The sequence below is a fragment of the Ammospiza nelsoni genome, chromosome 13 (assembly GCF_027579445.1).
Source record: "Ammospiza nelsoni isolate bAmmNel1 chromosome 13, bAmmNel1.pri, whole genome shotgun sequence".
Classification (NCBI taxonomy): Eukaryota; Metazoa; Chordata; class Aves; order Passeriformes; family Passerellidae; genus Ammospiza; species Ammospiza nelsoni.
This window is the reverse complement of record NC_080645.1, coordinates 21,475,393-21,488,146: the sequence shown is the minus strand read 5'-3', so window position 1 is coordinate 21,488,146 and position 12,754 is coordinate 21,475,393. Positions and strand designations below refer to the sequence as shown.

General features: G+C 41.3%; 1 protein-coding gene across 1 annotated transcript in view; it reads right to left on the bottom strand.

Annotated features, from left to right (window-relative positions):
- NFAT5 (nuclear factor of activated T cells 5) overlaps positions 1 to 12,754 on the bottom strand; it is a 55,160-nt gene that overhangs the window by 22,988 nt on the left and 19,418 nt on the right. Inside the window, exon 3 of the mRNA XM_059481325.1 lies at positions 2,311 to 2,869. Coding sequence (XP_059337308.1) covers positions 2,311 to 2,869 — 559 coding nt within the window. The remainder of the gene's footprint in view (positions 1 to 2,310; positions 2,870 to 12,754) is intronic.

Below are 12,754 nucleotides of genomic sequence, written 5' to 3'. Positions count from 1 at the left end.
AGAACTTCTAAGTGGTCTTTCTCCTCAAAATACAGGATGAATCACTTAATACATCCTTTCAATTAATGAATTCATTTTAATTCAGTTTATTCATACAGCAAGTATTCACACTTGTACATTTCATATGCACACATGATAGTTACCAGACAAAATGTCATCTAATCTAGCACTTCTATCTCTTAAAAGGAATAAATGTAAGTGGCAAATGCTCAAACAGATCTCCTGAGGAGTTTGGCCTGGTCCTGTTCTCAGGGCAGACCTGAAAGTGAAAGTGAGACCACGGAAACCTGAGTCTGCCCTGAATCACCACCAATTCATCCCCTTCTAAAAAGGCTCTCACAAATTCCAAGTTTCCACAGGAATATATTCTTTCTCTTCCTGGCTTTTGACAACAACTGTCTCTTTAGGGGAAAATGCCATTTCCATTCACCACGGAGCACAGGAGTTTTCCTTGCTCTTTTCTTTAAGCCAAAAGTAAATGAACTCCCTTGGCTGAACTCCACCAGGCTGGGAAGCTTTAAAAACTCCAGTCACTACGGTGACCCAGATTTGTACGGCCAAGTCTCCATATTCCAACAGCAAAATTAAGTTTTCTAAGGCCTTGGCCACTTCTTATCCCACAGGTTTATTTCCAATGACAGTTCTGTTACTTGGGAGTTTTCCTGCAGCTCAGTTTGGCCTGAGACACATACGGAAAAATATTCCACCTTCTTCCCCTGTACACTCACAGAACCCATGGATTTCCCTGGTCAGCCCCGTGGTTTTGAGGAATCTTATTCTGGTTTCAGACCAAGATCTCACATATATTTTCATGGTTTACAAAACCTCCCTGAGATCACGCTTACAGTGGCACAGCTCTTGTCTTTCCATCAAGCTTTTCCTTCTGTAAGGACCAGCCTGGTCCCTCGGAGCTGGGGGAGGCACCTTCCTCATCCCAAGCTGCCCAGGGTCTACTGGGTACTAATATTTCACTTCATGACCATTGATTTTGGCTGGTGAAAACCCCGAGGCCAGAGGCCACCATGCCCAGGAAGCAGCAGCACACTCAGGACATGTTCTCAGAACTGCTTTTCACAGTGAAATTTTAAGTATGGAACTGCACTGACCCTGGGAATACAGACTCCAGGCTCTTTCCCTTTGGGATATGAGAAGTTCATCATCTTTGCCATCAGTCAAATTTTAATATTCACCGTTGCTGTGATGAACGTCAGAACGTACTGCAAGCACAGACATAAAAGTGAAACCAAAATGCACTCCTGCCCCCAAAAAAGCCCAAAATAAGAGAGCCAAATCTATCCATTTGACCCCTTTAAAGGTACTAAAGAAGCAGCAAGTAAAAAAAATAAAATAAAAAAAAGAAATGCATCAACACACTCTTGCAAACTGATGGAACTGTCCTCTTTGAGCAGCTACTGGAATGCATTTAGTGAACAGTGTGAAGTGGGAGATGAGGGGCCACCACCCAGGCGTGCCCAGGCAGACACACGCACACGACCCAGAAGCACAGAGAGAAACAGCATTAGAGATTTATTTCTGAAAAAATCAAATACAGAAGTGAATTCACATGGAAAAACCAAAAACTGCTTCACCATATTGTCTTAACATTTCATAAAAAAGTAAAGCAAGTGATAATTTAAATGATGAGAAATCCTAATGAGACATTAACCGTTAGCTTCTATTCCCATCCCTATCTCTATTTGACAAATAGAGCAGCAGGTGAAGTGTACAGACTGAAATCCTCACATAAAATCCTGCAAAAAAACATTCAGGGTGCACCAACTCCACTCTGCCTTTCTTTTTAAATACATTTTCATTGCCATTTTATAAATGGAATTGTGTGGCCTTTAGGGAATTTCACTTAAAGAACAGATGAGCTCATCAGCGCTGCATTTAATTGCTGCAGGAGAGTTTAGCTTTATCTTCTAAATAAAGATTAACAAGTCTAATGAGAACTTATCACAGAATCATGGAGTGGTTTGTGTTGAAAGGGACCTTCAAGAGATCTAGTTCCACCTTCTGCCATGGGCAGGGACAATTTCCACTATCCCAGGTTGCTCCAAGCCCTAATGTCCAACCTGGCCTTGGACACATCCAGGGATCCAGGGACAGCCACAATTCCTGGGGGCAGGAAGAACTTATCCTGGGCTAGGACATGACAGGGACAGCAGAGACTGGAGGGGTTTATGTGAGAACCTAAGCAGAACATTTGCCGGGGCACGGGGGCACTTTTATTAGTTTGGGTTTACATATGGAGATAGAATGTTTTCTCTTTAAAAAAAATTAAAAAAAAAAAAAAAAGCAGATACCAACCCATTTCCTGCTTTTGAGTTGCTTTTGCTGTCCGTGCTGAGCTGAGAAAGGACATAGTGAGGCGCTTTGGCACTGTCGGCATCAAAGATATCCATGTTGGACTCTTCGCAATCTCGGCGTTTGATCCCTGGCCTCTGCTTTGGGTTGCGCTTGCGCGATTTACGTGGCACCTCAGTGTTATCATTGTAGGAACTGGTACTCATGTTACTGAAGTTGGAGGGTGAATCCTCCATCCACATACTGCAGCTCTGCTCTGACTCCAATCCACAGCCCTCATCCTGGCAGGACATCCGGCTGTTGTCCAGCAAGTCCTCGGGAGGTGGCGAGATGTAGAGGACAGTGTGGCGCTTCGGCGTGGCCGCCGGCGGCGGGGCTGCGGTACCGGGAAGCTGCTGCTCACTTACCCCTCGGCTACTTACCCCCACGGCCGCGGAGCAGCTCTCCACTTGCATAGCCTTGCTGTCGGTGACTGAGGTAGAGTAAATGGTAGGGCTGGAAGAGGTGGTAAAGGAGCTGCAAGCACCGCCCATGGAGGAAGAGGAGGGAGCTGAAGAAGCATCTGCGGTGTACAATTCACAAGTAAATACAGGACCCGTGGCGCGGCGTGCGCTGGCTATAGCAGTCCCAGTGAGATCAAGGTGATTTAGGAACCGATTGCTTTCCCCCAAGAAATGTTTGGAATTTGGTTCGGTTTTGGAATGGAAGTGCTTAAAGCAACACAGCCTGGCCAATGCTTTGGAAATGTCCAAACCAGTCTTAGCACGATCCACTGGAATCGAATTTTTCTTTACGACTTAACGTTAATTCGTACAAATGGCTGCGAGTAAACAGAGCTTTCATTGCCTCAGCTGGACTAATTATTGGTGTAGAAGCCATTTCGTCTAAAATAGCCCCAAAGCAAAGTGCTTATAATCCACATTCAACGCCAATTAAACAATTTATCGTTGGAAATTTTTAATTTTTTGTTTTTGAAAAAGATGGGACTGTGCTTAGCCACAAAATATTAAAATAAGTTTCTAACCTATGAAGCAGAGAACTACAGGTCATTTTTAATGCAGACACTCCCTGCTTCAGAGGCAAATCCTGGAATAAAAATATGAGAAAATAAATGAGAAAAAGAGCTGCTGATTATTCCATCATAAATGAGAAATAAAATATAAAATCAACTGAGTTGGTAGGCAAAATGGAACTGGTATCAGTCACTACGAGCGAGCTGTTGTTTTCGAAGGTTCAGAACAGGGATGAAATATCTGTGTAGGAGACACGCTGGTCCAAGGACTGGGAATTTCTGTAATTTGACTTCTTCAGTCACTGGGACCAATTTCTCTCAGACTTTATTGGTCCCTTCCACAGAGATGGCTTGGGACAGACCTCTGAAAAATTCACATTAAACAGGAGATGTCCAACACTGTGACTACAATTTCTGCAGAGGTCCCAGAGCTCAATTTGGTTTAGAAACATGAAAATTATTACACCAAACCCCTGAAGATTTCTGGAGAACACCATTGAAGAATTTTAAAGGACAAATCAATGGCATACCTAAGTTAAATATCCCAGAGGAAGCAGGCCATTCAAACATTTGTATTTATTTCAATCAGCTGTAGCTCACTGAGGAATAACTGAATTTTATAGTCAGATTTTAGCTTTCTGTGGGGAGACCCTGTTTTCTGTATTTCTGCACTGCCACCCACACCTGATAAACCAGAAGCACTGAAATAACCTAATTTTGGAAACAAATTGTGCATTAAATATATACATAATAATCCAATATGTTTGTTCAGCTACTTACTGCTGTCATACAGGTAATCTCAGGTACTAAGAGGAACATTTCCTTTTTGCTGCTTGGGATTTTTTTAAAATCCAAAATATTACAACAGTCTTTCTTTCGAATTAAAAGATTTAGAGACTGCTGGACTGTTAGTCTATACTGTATAGTCTATACTGTTCTAGTTATTTAAAAGTAACACAATGAAGCATATTCAGTCATGATACATACATTTAATTAACAGTAAAACTCAGCCAACTTGCCTACACTGGGAATTACTGGGAGTATCAATGACTGATAATAGAGAGTTTTTAAACCACTACTGCTTCCTACAGCTTTCCTGTCCTAAATGAATGTAAAACCAAACTTACACCACTTCAGATTGTCAAATTTAGAGGTCATTAGTTTATCAATAAACTACTCTGCCTTCCCTGAGCCTCCCAGTGAACCAGGAGCAGCCGAATGATACCAGTTCCATTTCCCAGCTTGTTCTTTGGCAAATACAGTGGCTGAAATTGGAGAATTCAGTCACTTTGCATTCCAATTTAAAGGCAAATTTCTCCTTTCTATGTCATGCATTAATTCAATGCTTCTTTCAAAAACATTTATAGGATTGGCAAGAACTATCAAATCTAGGTATTCATTTCAGTGACAATATTTAGAGCTGATTTGCAGCCACTTTGAGTTGAGACAGCCCGTCGCTGTTTGGGATGTTTGTTTTGGTAAAGAGGATTGGTTTCCATCCACCAGTGATACCTCAGAGGAGCAGAAGTGAGTGTGCCCAGGGACCCCTGGAGCACAGGAGCTGCAGGGCTGGGGCTGGAAAGGCAGAAAGGAACCCGGGGCAGAGCCCGAGGCAGGGACAGGGACTCGGCCATGGAATCTCTGGTGGAACACACATGGAACGGGCAGCAGGGCTTCGGCTGCAGGATCCTCCTCCAACAGATTAAAGGCACATTTACACAACCACACCAATCCTGGGAGTGTAAGGAAACCTTGGACACTCCGGGCTCAGCTCTGCGTGGGCCATGGACACCAAGCACTGGGCTCAGCTGGGGCTTCAGTGCATCTCCTGGCCAGGAATGCAAAACCTGCACTTTTCCCTCACTTTCCTAGGGAAAAAAATAAATATATCACTGAACCAAATGCTTTTCAGCACAAAGCTAAAAGAGTTGGTGATGGTAGTGCTGTTTTAGGGTGCAGCATTGTGAAATATTATCATTCTGGCAATATCATCATTATTGCTCTCCAAAACAATTTCTCCTCCTTTCTTTTTCTGTAAGTTAAAAGCACTTATATGTATAAATACATGTATGTGGGCTTTTATACTTTTAAAAAGTAAATAACCATTGTCCATTATAAATTGGTTACACTCTCCTCCATTTACCAGAGATGCCCCTGTGCAATGGTAAGATTAGATTTTGGAATAAATGCAAATTCAACAGTAATGGCAAGAAAACCTCTCTTTAGCCTTATATAATAAATCAATGCCATTACTACCCATACATAAAGTATGATAAATATTACAGCAAATTGAATAAACTGGCTGTATTGGAACAGTCAAATACACAGATTTAAAAACTCTTGGAGGCATAAATTAGAAAAATTAGTAATTGCTTGAGTAACATTTTAAGTTATGAAAACAGTAAGAAACAGTGAAATCTGTGTTTCCTCAGAGTATGCAGGCCTTGAGCCAACTCATCTTCCTTTGAACTAATAAATAAACTGGGTCAATCAAATAAGAATTCACCACTTTACTGCAATGAATAAACAGTGCTTTACATGGCTCCCATTTGGGTCCATCATTTTATTCCAAAGCCAGTGACATTTGTATCTGACACCAACAGAGATTTCTTGGATGAACATGCTGCATTTTGGAAAACAAGTAATTTGGTAATTTTAACTTGTGTTGCTTTACAAGGTGAGAGCACACACACCTTCCCCAGCTTTGAGCACTCCTTTTATTTTACTTTCTTTAGACACAGGTTAATGGGCACAGGCACAGGTGGCTCATGGTTTGCAATTTATACTTTGCAATTTAACAGTGCGTGCAATGACAAATACATAGATGTATTTTTAAGTGAGTAGGTACATTTTGAAATAGAAGACTGAATATATTTCATTTAACACAGTCTCAAAATCAAACTTGCTTTCAGAGCAATGACACTGAACAGAAGCCACGAGCTTATCATGGCAAGTGTGCAGCCTCAGGAATAGAAATGAAATGGGCATCAGCATCACAAGGTGGGGTTTTTTCTCATTTTTTAAATAAAAAACAAGAGAAAAGAATATTCCACATTAGAGCAACTGTGATCACTGTTGAAACTAAACCTCCTGAAGCTCTTCACTGCCATCACTGTGACATCAAAGGGAGCTGGAAGAAGTAATTCAGATTTTGTTGCCTGTGCTACAAGTTTTTCTCCCCTAAAAGAGGCAGAATTGTACCAATCAGTCCAGCACAAGGCCTAAAAGTAAGGGAGCACATAGAAAAGAGTGTCCCTGTGAGTAAACCAGGGCAGGCTTTTTCTTTTCAGTACCAAAAAACCAAAGAAAATTTATTACCTCCTGCATTAGCAACCAAGGCAATGACATATTTTCTATATCCTATTCTCCTGTGAAGTCAAACAAGGCATTCAGCCTCTAAAAAAAGGTTTGGAAAGGCAGGAGAGAGAAAAAAAATCACTACTTGGCATTAAGGGAGTCTTTTTAGGTAACACCTCTGTGGAGCCAATCCTGAAATCCTTGTTCACTCTTTTCAAATACCCTTAAACACAACAAGGATTACCAAGTCCTCAAACAGAAACAGTGTCCTGATGACTTTGCTTTTTAATTGCAAAAGCAAGTCATTTCCCAGACTGGAAATCTTAAGATTATATAAACAAATAAACTGCAGATATTTTTGGTTTCACAAGTTTTCCAGTCACCTGTGCATGGACAGCCAGGACAAGCAAAAAGCCATTAAAGAACTAATTTCTTTCTTCTGAACTTCCCCTGCATTCCAGGGTATCCTCTACATTCTGTGCAGAAAACAAGTGTCAAAAATGAAAACTCACCCACAGGGTGAGGATTAAGTGGTGTATAAGCTTAATGTGTGAAGTATAACTTTGATTAAAAGTGTTGATTTATCTAACATGTCATGTCCTTGGTAAGATGTTTTATGTTAATTGGTTTATTTGAACCCCTGGACACAGAAGAACAATTTCAGGACCGACCCAGAAGGAAACTGCAGAATTTCCACCATCAACCTTTGTGTTGTCAAAGGTTTCAAAGGTAAAACCCAGAACTTACAAAGTGGCTGCAAACCTGCTTTCAACACCTCACATGCCAAACTTGGGGTTCTACTTTTCTTCTTCTTGTATTACTGATGTCATGTCAAAAACTTTTCCAAAAAGTTTAGTTTCAAATCAGTATCAATCCACTATTCAGAAATAAACAAAAAAAAAATTTTAAAAATTAAAAAAAAAAAAAAAAAAAAGAAAGAAAGAAAAGAGACTTATGAAAAAGTCTGAAAACAAGACCGACCTATACCCTGGGTGAGATTGGATGGGTTAAGTGTCTCTGGCACTATTTGTCTTCACTATTGACAGACACTGTCACACAACCCACCACTCGATGCCTGTCTCTGAATGGCGAAGCTAGAATGCAAGTTAAGTGTATTAATAGAGAAAAAAACTAGCATCCCAGCAAATATCATAAAGCAATCCAATTCACCAGTCATTAAACACACTCAGATTCAAGATAGGTAGGTTAATTTAATTTACATTAAGCCCAACAGTGTAAATTCCCCTTTACATTCCCATGCTGACCCAAGCAGTGTATTATTATACTTTGGGTAAATACATCAATCAATGGATTTGTTATGACTCCCATAATTCAATTAACACTCAAGTTTAGGTATCTAAGGAGGACTTTTGTTTGTTAGTGGCTCACACACACCAATTCCATGGATCTCAGATCCCTCCCACTCAGTGTAAGGGCTGATTCCAAGCCAGCAGAACTCTGGGACCCACAGCTGCTCTCTCCAAGCCCTGCCTGCCCTCAGCACCTCCCCATCTCCCTGCAGGAGCTGTTGGATCAGTGGGTTTGGCCAAGAACACCTCCATTCAACAAACAGACCGAAACAGTTTGATCTTTTAGATACAGGGGTGGGTTTTCCCTAAGAGGTCGAGAACTGCTCTTGGCCCTCAAGATGCTGCAACAGGAGGAGGTGCCCAAGCCGTGGCACAATAGGACTCATCTTGTCCCTCACAACCTTGGTTTTCCGTTATTCCTTATGGAACACGGAATTCTCCTGCCACAAAGTAGTACTCAAGTCTTTCTGATCTAATAACAGCAGCTATTTAATGCAAGAAATTGCTGTAAGAAAAAAACCTCACGAATGATGAAACAGTTTCTGTTTGATTGAGCGGTTCCAGAAAATTGGGTGCACTGACTGCATGAAATCCATGAAGACTGAAAATAAATTTAGAAAAAAGATGGGAACTAGATGTGAAATTCATGAAGACTGAAAGCATACTATGTAGGAAAAAGATAAGAACTAGACATGAACACCAATACAAATGTGGAATTCTAAGGAAGCTCACAGATCAGGAAGGCCCTCAACACACATCACTCTGTACAACTGGAATATTCCAACTCAATTTAGAGAGAACACACCTAAAATGTTTCCATCAAATGGAAACAGTAAGAAAAATCTTTATCTCTGGCATTTCCCAGCAATGTTGTCTCACCAGAAGACCCTCTGGAATGATGAAGGAACCTCTCCAAGCTGAGTGGACCCTCACCAAGCCTGGCCTGTCCAGCCTGGGCTCCAGCACGGCTCCTTTGGGCCACGAACTTCCAGAAGAAACACCTAAACCCATGTAGGGCAGCAGAGGGTGAGTTCTGAAGGAGCCTCAGGGTCTGCCTGAAGCTCAGTGTGTAACGCAGGAGTATTTGGTGACTGCAGCAGGCAGGCTGCCGACAGAAATCCCCGGAAGATCCTCCTGGAAAGGACAGGAAGGCACTTCCAGCTGCGAGGGCGGTGGGAAGAGGAAGGGAAAAGCCTACAAAGAAATGGAAGTTTTTATACAGGCATCGGGGACCAACTACAAAGAAGAATCTTTTTTTCTGCTCATTTGTTTACAATCGTAAGCCCGGGATAAGAGAACTGGGGACAGCACTGAGATCCCCTTTGAAATGGCTGGTAATTATTTCTGTATCAACAGGAAAAACTGACTAATGACACCAGGAAGGATGATAACTGGACAAAATATTTTCAGTAAAAATAAAAATGAAGAAGCCTGAGAAGCCACTCAGGGAAAACCAAACCAAAACAAACCCATCTCCATTTTGAGGCTTCATCAGAACCTTCCATTGGAGAAGGATGAAAAAGCCTTATTTTGGCAGCAGAAAACATGACCCCTTAGCACCAATCTCTACCCTACAGGCAGTGCAGGTATCTTTATCCGTGTCTCTAAAGCAGCAATTCCAAATCAAAGACTGTATTTTCATAATTAAAATAACCAAAGATGCTTATGGCAACACTTCAGTTACAATTCCAAACAAAAAAAGCCGATTACATCTGTTTGGGCAAGTAGATTGTCCCTTTAATTAAAAATAAGTATAAAAACAAACATAAAATTGATCACAAAAAGATGAAGCTTCATCATTTACCTATTATTTTCCTAGAATGTAATCACAGGTGCTTGGGAGCCAGCAGACTTCACTACATCACAGATTTACAGCATCCCAGTATGGAGAATGCAAAAGAAGAGATCAGTAAATACATTTCAGTAGCACAAAACCTGTTCCCCTTCTGCTGCAGCAAGAACACCACTCTGGAGAATTCCACTGGGGAATAAGAACTGGAAACCAGACAGCAATGCAAAAAATATGGAAATATATATATATATATTTGCCTCTGTGGGAAATGGAAAGCAGCTTGAGAGATCATCAACGAGATGAAGCATCTCATTCCAAGTCCTGCTGCAGGAAGAACAAGGGATGGTGAGAAGGGAAGTGAGTTGCTGTAACAGTTCACTGGGGTTCAGAAGGGTCGAGCATTCCTGGCACTGGAGATAAAAGATGAAAAAGCAACACTCATTTAAAGGATATGGCTGAAAATACTCCTGATCATTCTCCAAGGACAGGAACCATGTGCTACCCACAAGCTGGAAAGACTCCTTTGAGAAAGGACTCAAATTGGCAGAGTGAATTTGAAGCATTTTAAGGTTCAAGGTGCCTTGATCAACACCAAAAAATTGTTCAGGCTTTTAGAACAACTGAGGAGGGACTCAAGCATTGCTCCTCACAAGTGGAGCTCACAAGCACTGGCAGGAGCACTGGGAAAGCTCCAGGCTCATTTATTTCATGTAAAATCTCCAGGCAGAGCACACAATGACATTTCTCAGCATGACACCCTCATGCATTTCCAGAGTCTGGAGATGATTCATATTTAATGTGTTTATGGTGCTGCACCAGGCAAAATCCTCCTTTTCCTGTCCCCTGAACAAAGACACTGGAATTCAAGTAGCAAGCACAGAGAATGGTTTCCAGGGGTAAAAACAGATCTGTTCCCTCCCTTCTGTTTCCCAGAACTACAGAATTAGAAGCTTGAGATAGCAGCTCAAAATCCCAGAGTTCTATGAAATCACACTTGTCTGATATTCAGAGTGGGTAATGCCTCATATGTCTGGATTAATGAATAGGAGATACACATTTATTAACCAATTAATGAAAATCCAATCAGCAACATTCCATTTTCATACTCTTACAACTGTTCTGTAAATCATGAAATAAATTTCCAAATGGAAGAAGAACTAGAAGTCTGTCACTGTGAGGTCATCACTGCTAAAACCAGCCTATCCTGCTCCTCCAAAAAAAACAGGAGTTAACTGCAGCAGTATTTCCAGCCTACAATATGATTTATATGGGACAAAACCCCACAGCAAGGTGACAAAAAACTCTAGAGTAAGCTGAATTTCAGCCAGATATTGCCTTACTTTGTGTTTCAGGAAGCAGAGAACAAGCTGTGTGAACTACCAGAGGAGTAGGGAAAAGCTCTGAACACTGTGGATCAATCCCTGTCACGGAATCCTCTCATTATCCAGAGTAATCAGATCTGTAGGGGAATTCTACATGTTGCGGCTAACTGTTCAAATTAGCCCTTCCTTTTAAAAACAAGAGTAAATGAGATTACATACAGCCTTATGCAGACTGAACTATCATTTCCCTCTCATTCCTAAAAAAGGAGGTTTTAAGGCAAGTAAGACCAGACCAAAAAAAAAAAAATAAAATAGAAAGACTGACACAAAAAAGGGAAAAATTTCAGATACAGAACAAGAGGTTGCCAGTCCTTCCTCCTTACGCTGTTTTTGTACAGCATCAGCTCCCCAAAAAATCTGCCTGCAGTCTGCTATAAAACATTTGATGAATGCAAATGATAGTCAGTCTTAATCTTCTGAAATGTAAGTATAAAATGTATGTGTGGTTCCCTGTATAAGCACCTGGTTTGCACAAAGCTCAGGATAATTTTCCTGCAGAGAAAGCCCAGCCAGACCTCTCATTAATACTCAAGGCAGGGCAAGAGACTGAAAGTGTGCTGGAATTCTCAAAGATGCTGCAGGAATCCCAAAACAATTAAAGAAAATAGTAAACCACCCTTTTCTCTACCAAGGGGGCACAGCTACAGAAAGAACACAGAACGTGCCACGTTCAAACCAGCAATGGAAACAAAACGGGTCTTTGCTCCTCTGGGGTTATGTCTTGTTGGGTGGGGCAGTTTAAACAGAATTTTTAACAACTGTCCCTCCAGGCCCTTGTCCCAAGTTCCTCTCCAGGTCTCCTGGAGCCCCTTTGGGCCCTGGAAGAGCTCTAAGGTCACCCTGGACCCTTCCCTTCTCCACAGTGAACAATCCCAGCTCTCAACTTGCTATCAGCTCAGTCCTTGTGACCCTCTGTGGTCTCTGACATTGAACAGTGTGGATATGTGAATGATCAGGTCTTCTTTCACTTTTAACAAGAAGCCTCAATATTCATTTTTTAAAACTTTTCATTCCAGAAACTTGTGCTGCAGTTTAACCCAAACACACCCAATGAATGCATCTCAGTTTTTTTTAAGGATCTGGACTGGCTGCTGGCAGATGTCAAATACCTGGAGGCAACAGACTTTTAGTTCCATTCAAGTTTAAGTCTTTTCTGTTAGGTACAGAATTAATTAGCAGTTCAGGCCTGTCTGTGGATTTAGAGTGCAGCAGGGTTTGTGGGCTGGTTTTGTTCAGTTGTTTTGAGGATATAAGTTTCTACAAGATTTGGTTGCTGCTGTCTATGAACCAAACCCATTATTCAGCACCTTGACTTTAGAAACAGATGGCCAAATTATTTTTTTAGTAAGTGATATAAAAACATCAAATCCTTTTGATATAATAAAAGCATCAAATTCTTTCAATGACCAAGTTCCACTGTGCACAGTTAAATCCACAGGTTCTCAGGAGAGGTCTGGCAAAACATGAATGGTGAGCAGTGCTGTAAAGTTTCTCTGACAAACCTACAACCACTTCAGGTTCTGATCAGGATTCCAGGACCATGCAAATCTGGGAAACGTTCTCACACAAACATTTAATGCATATGAACTTGGAGAGAGAGAAACAGGAATACTGCAGCTACCTGAATCCTCACCCTATAGCCATTTTTTTCTAA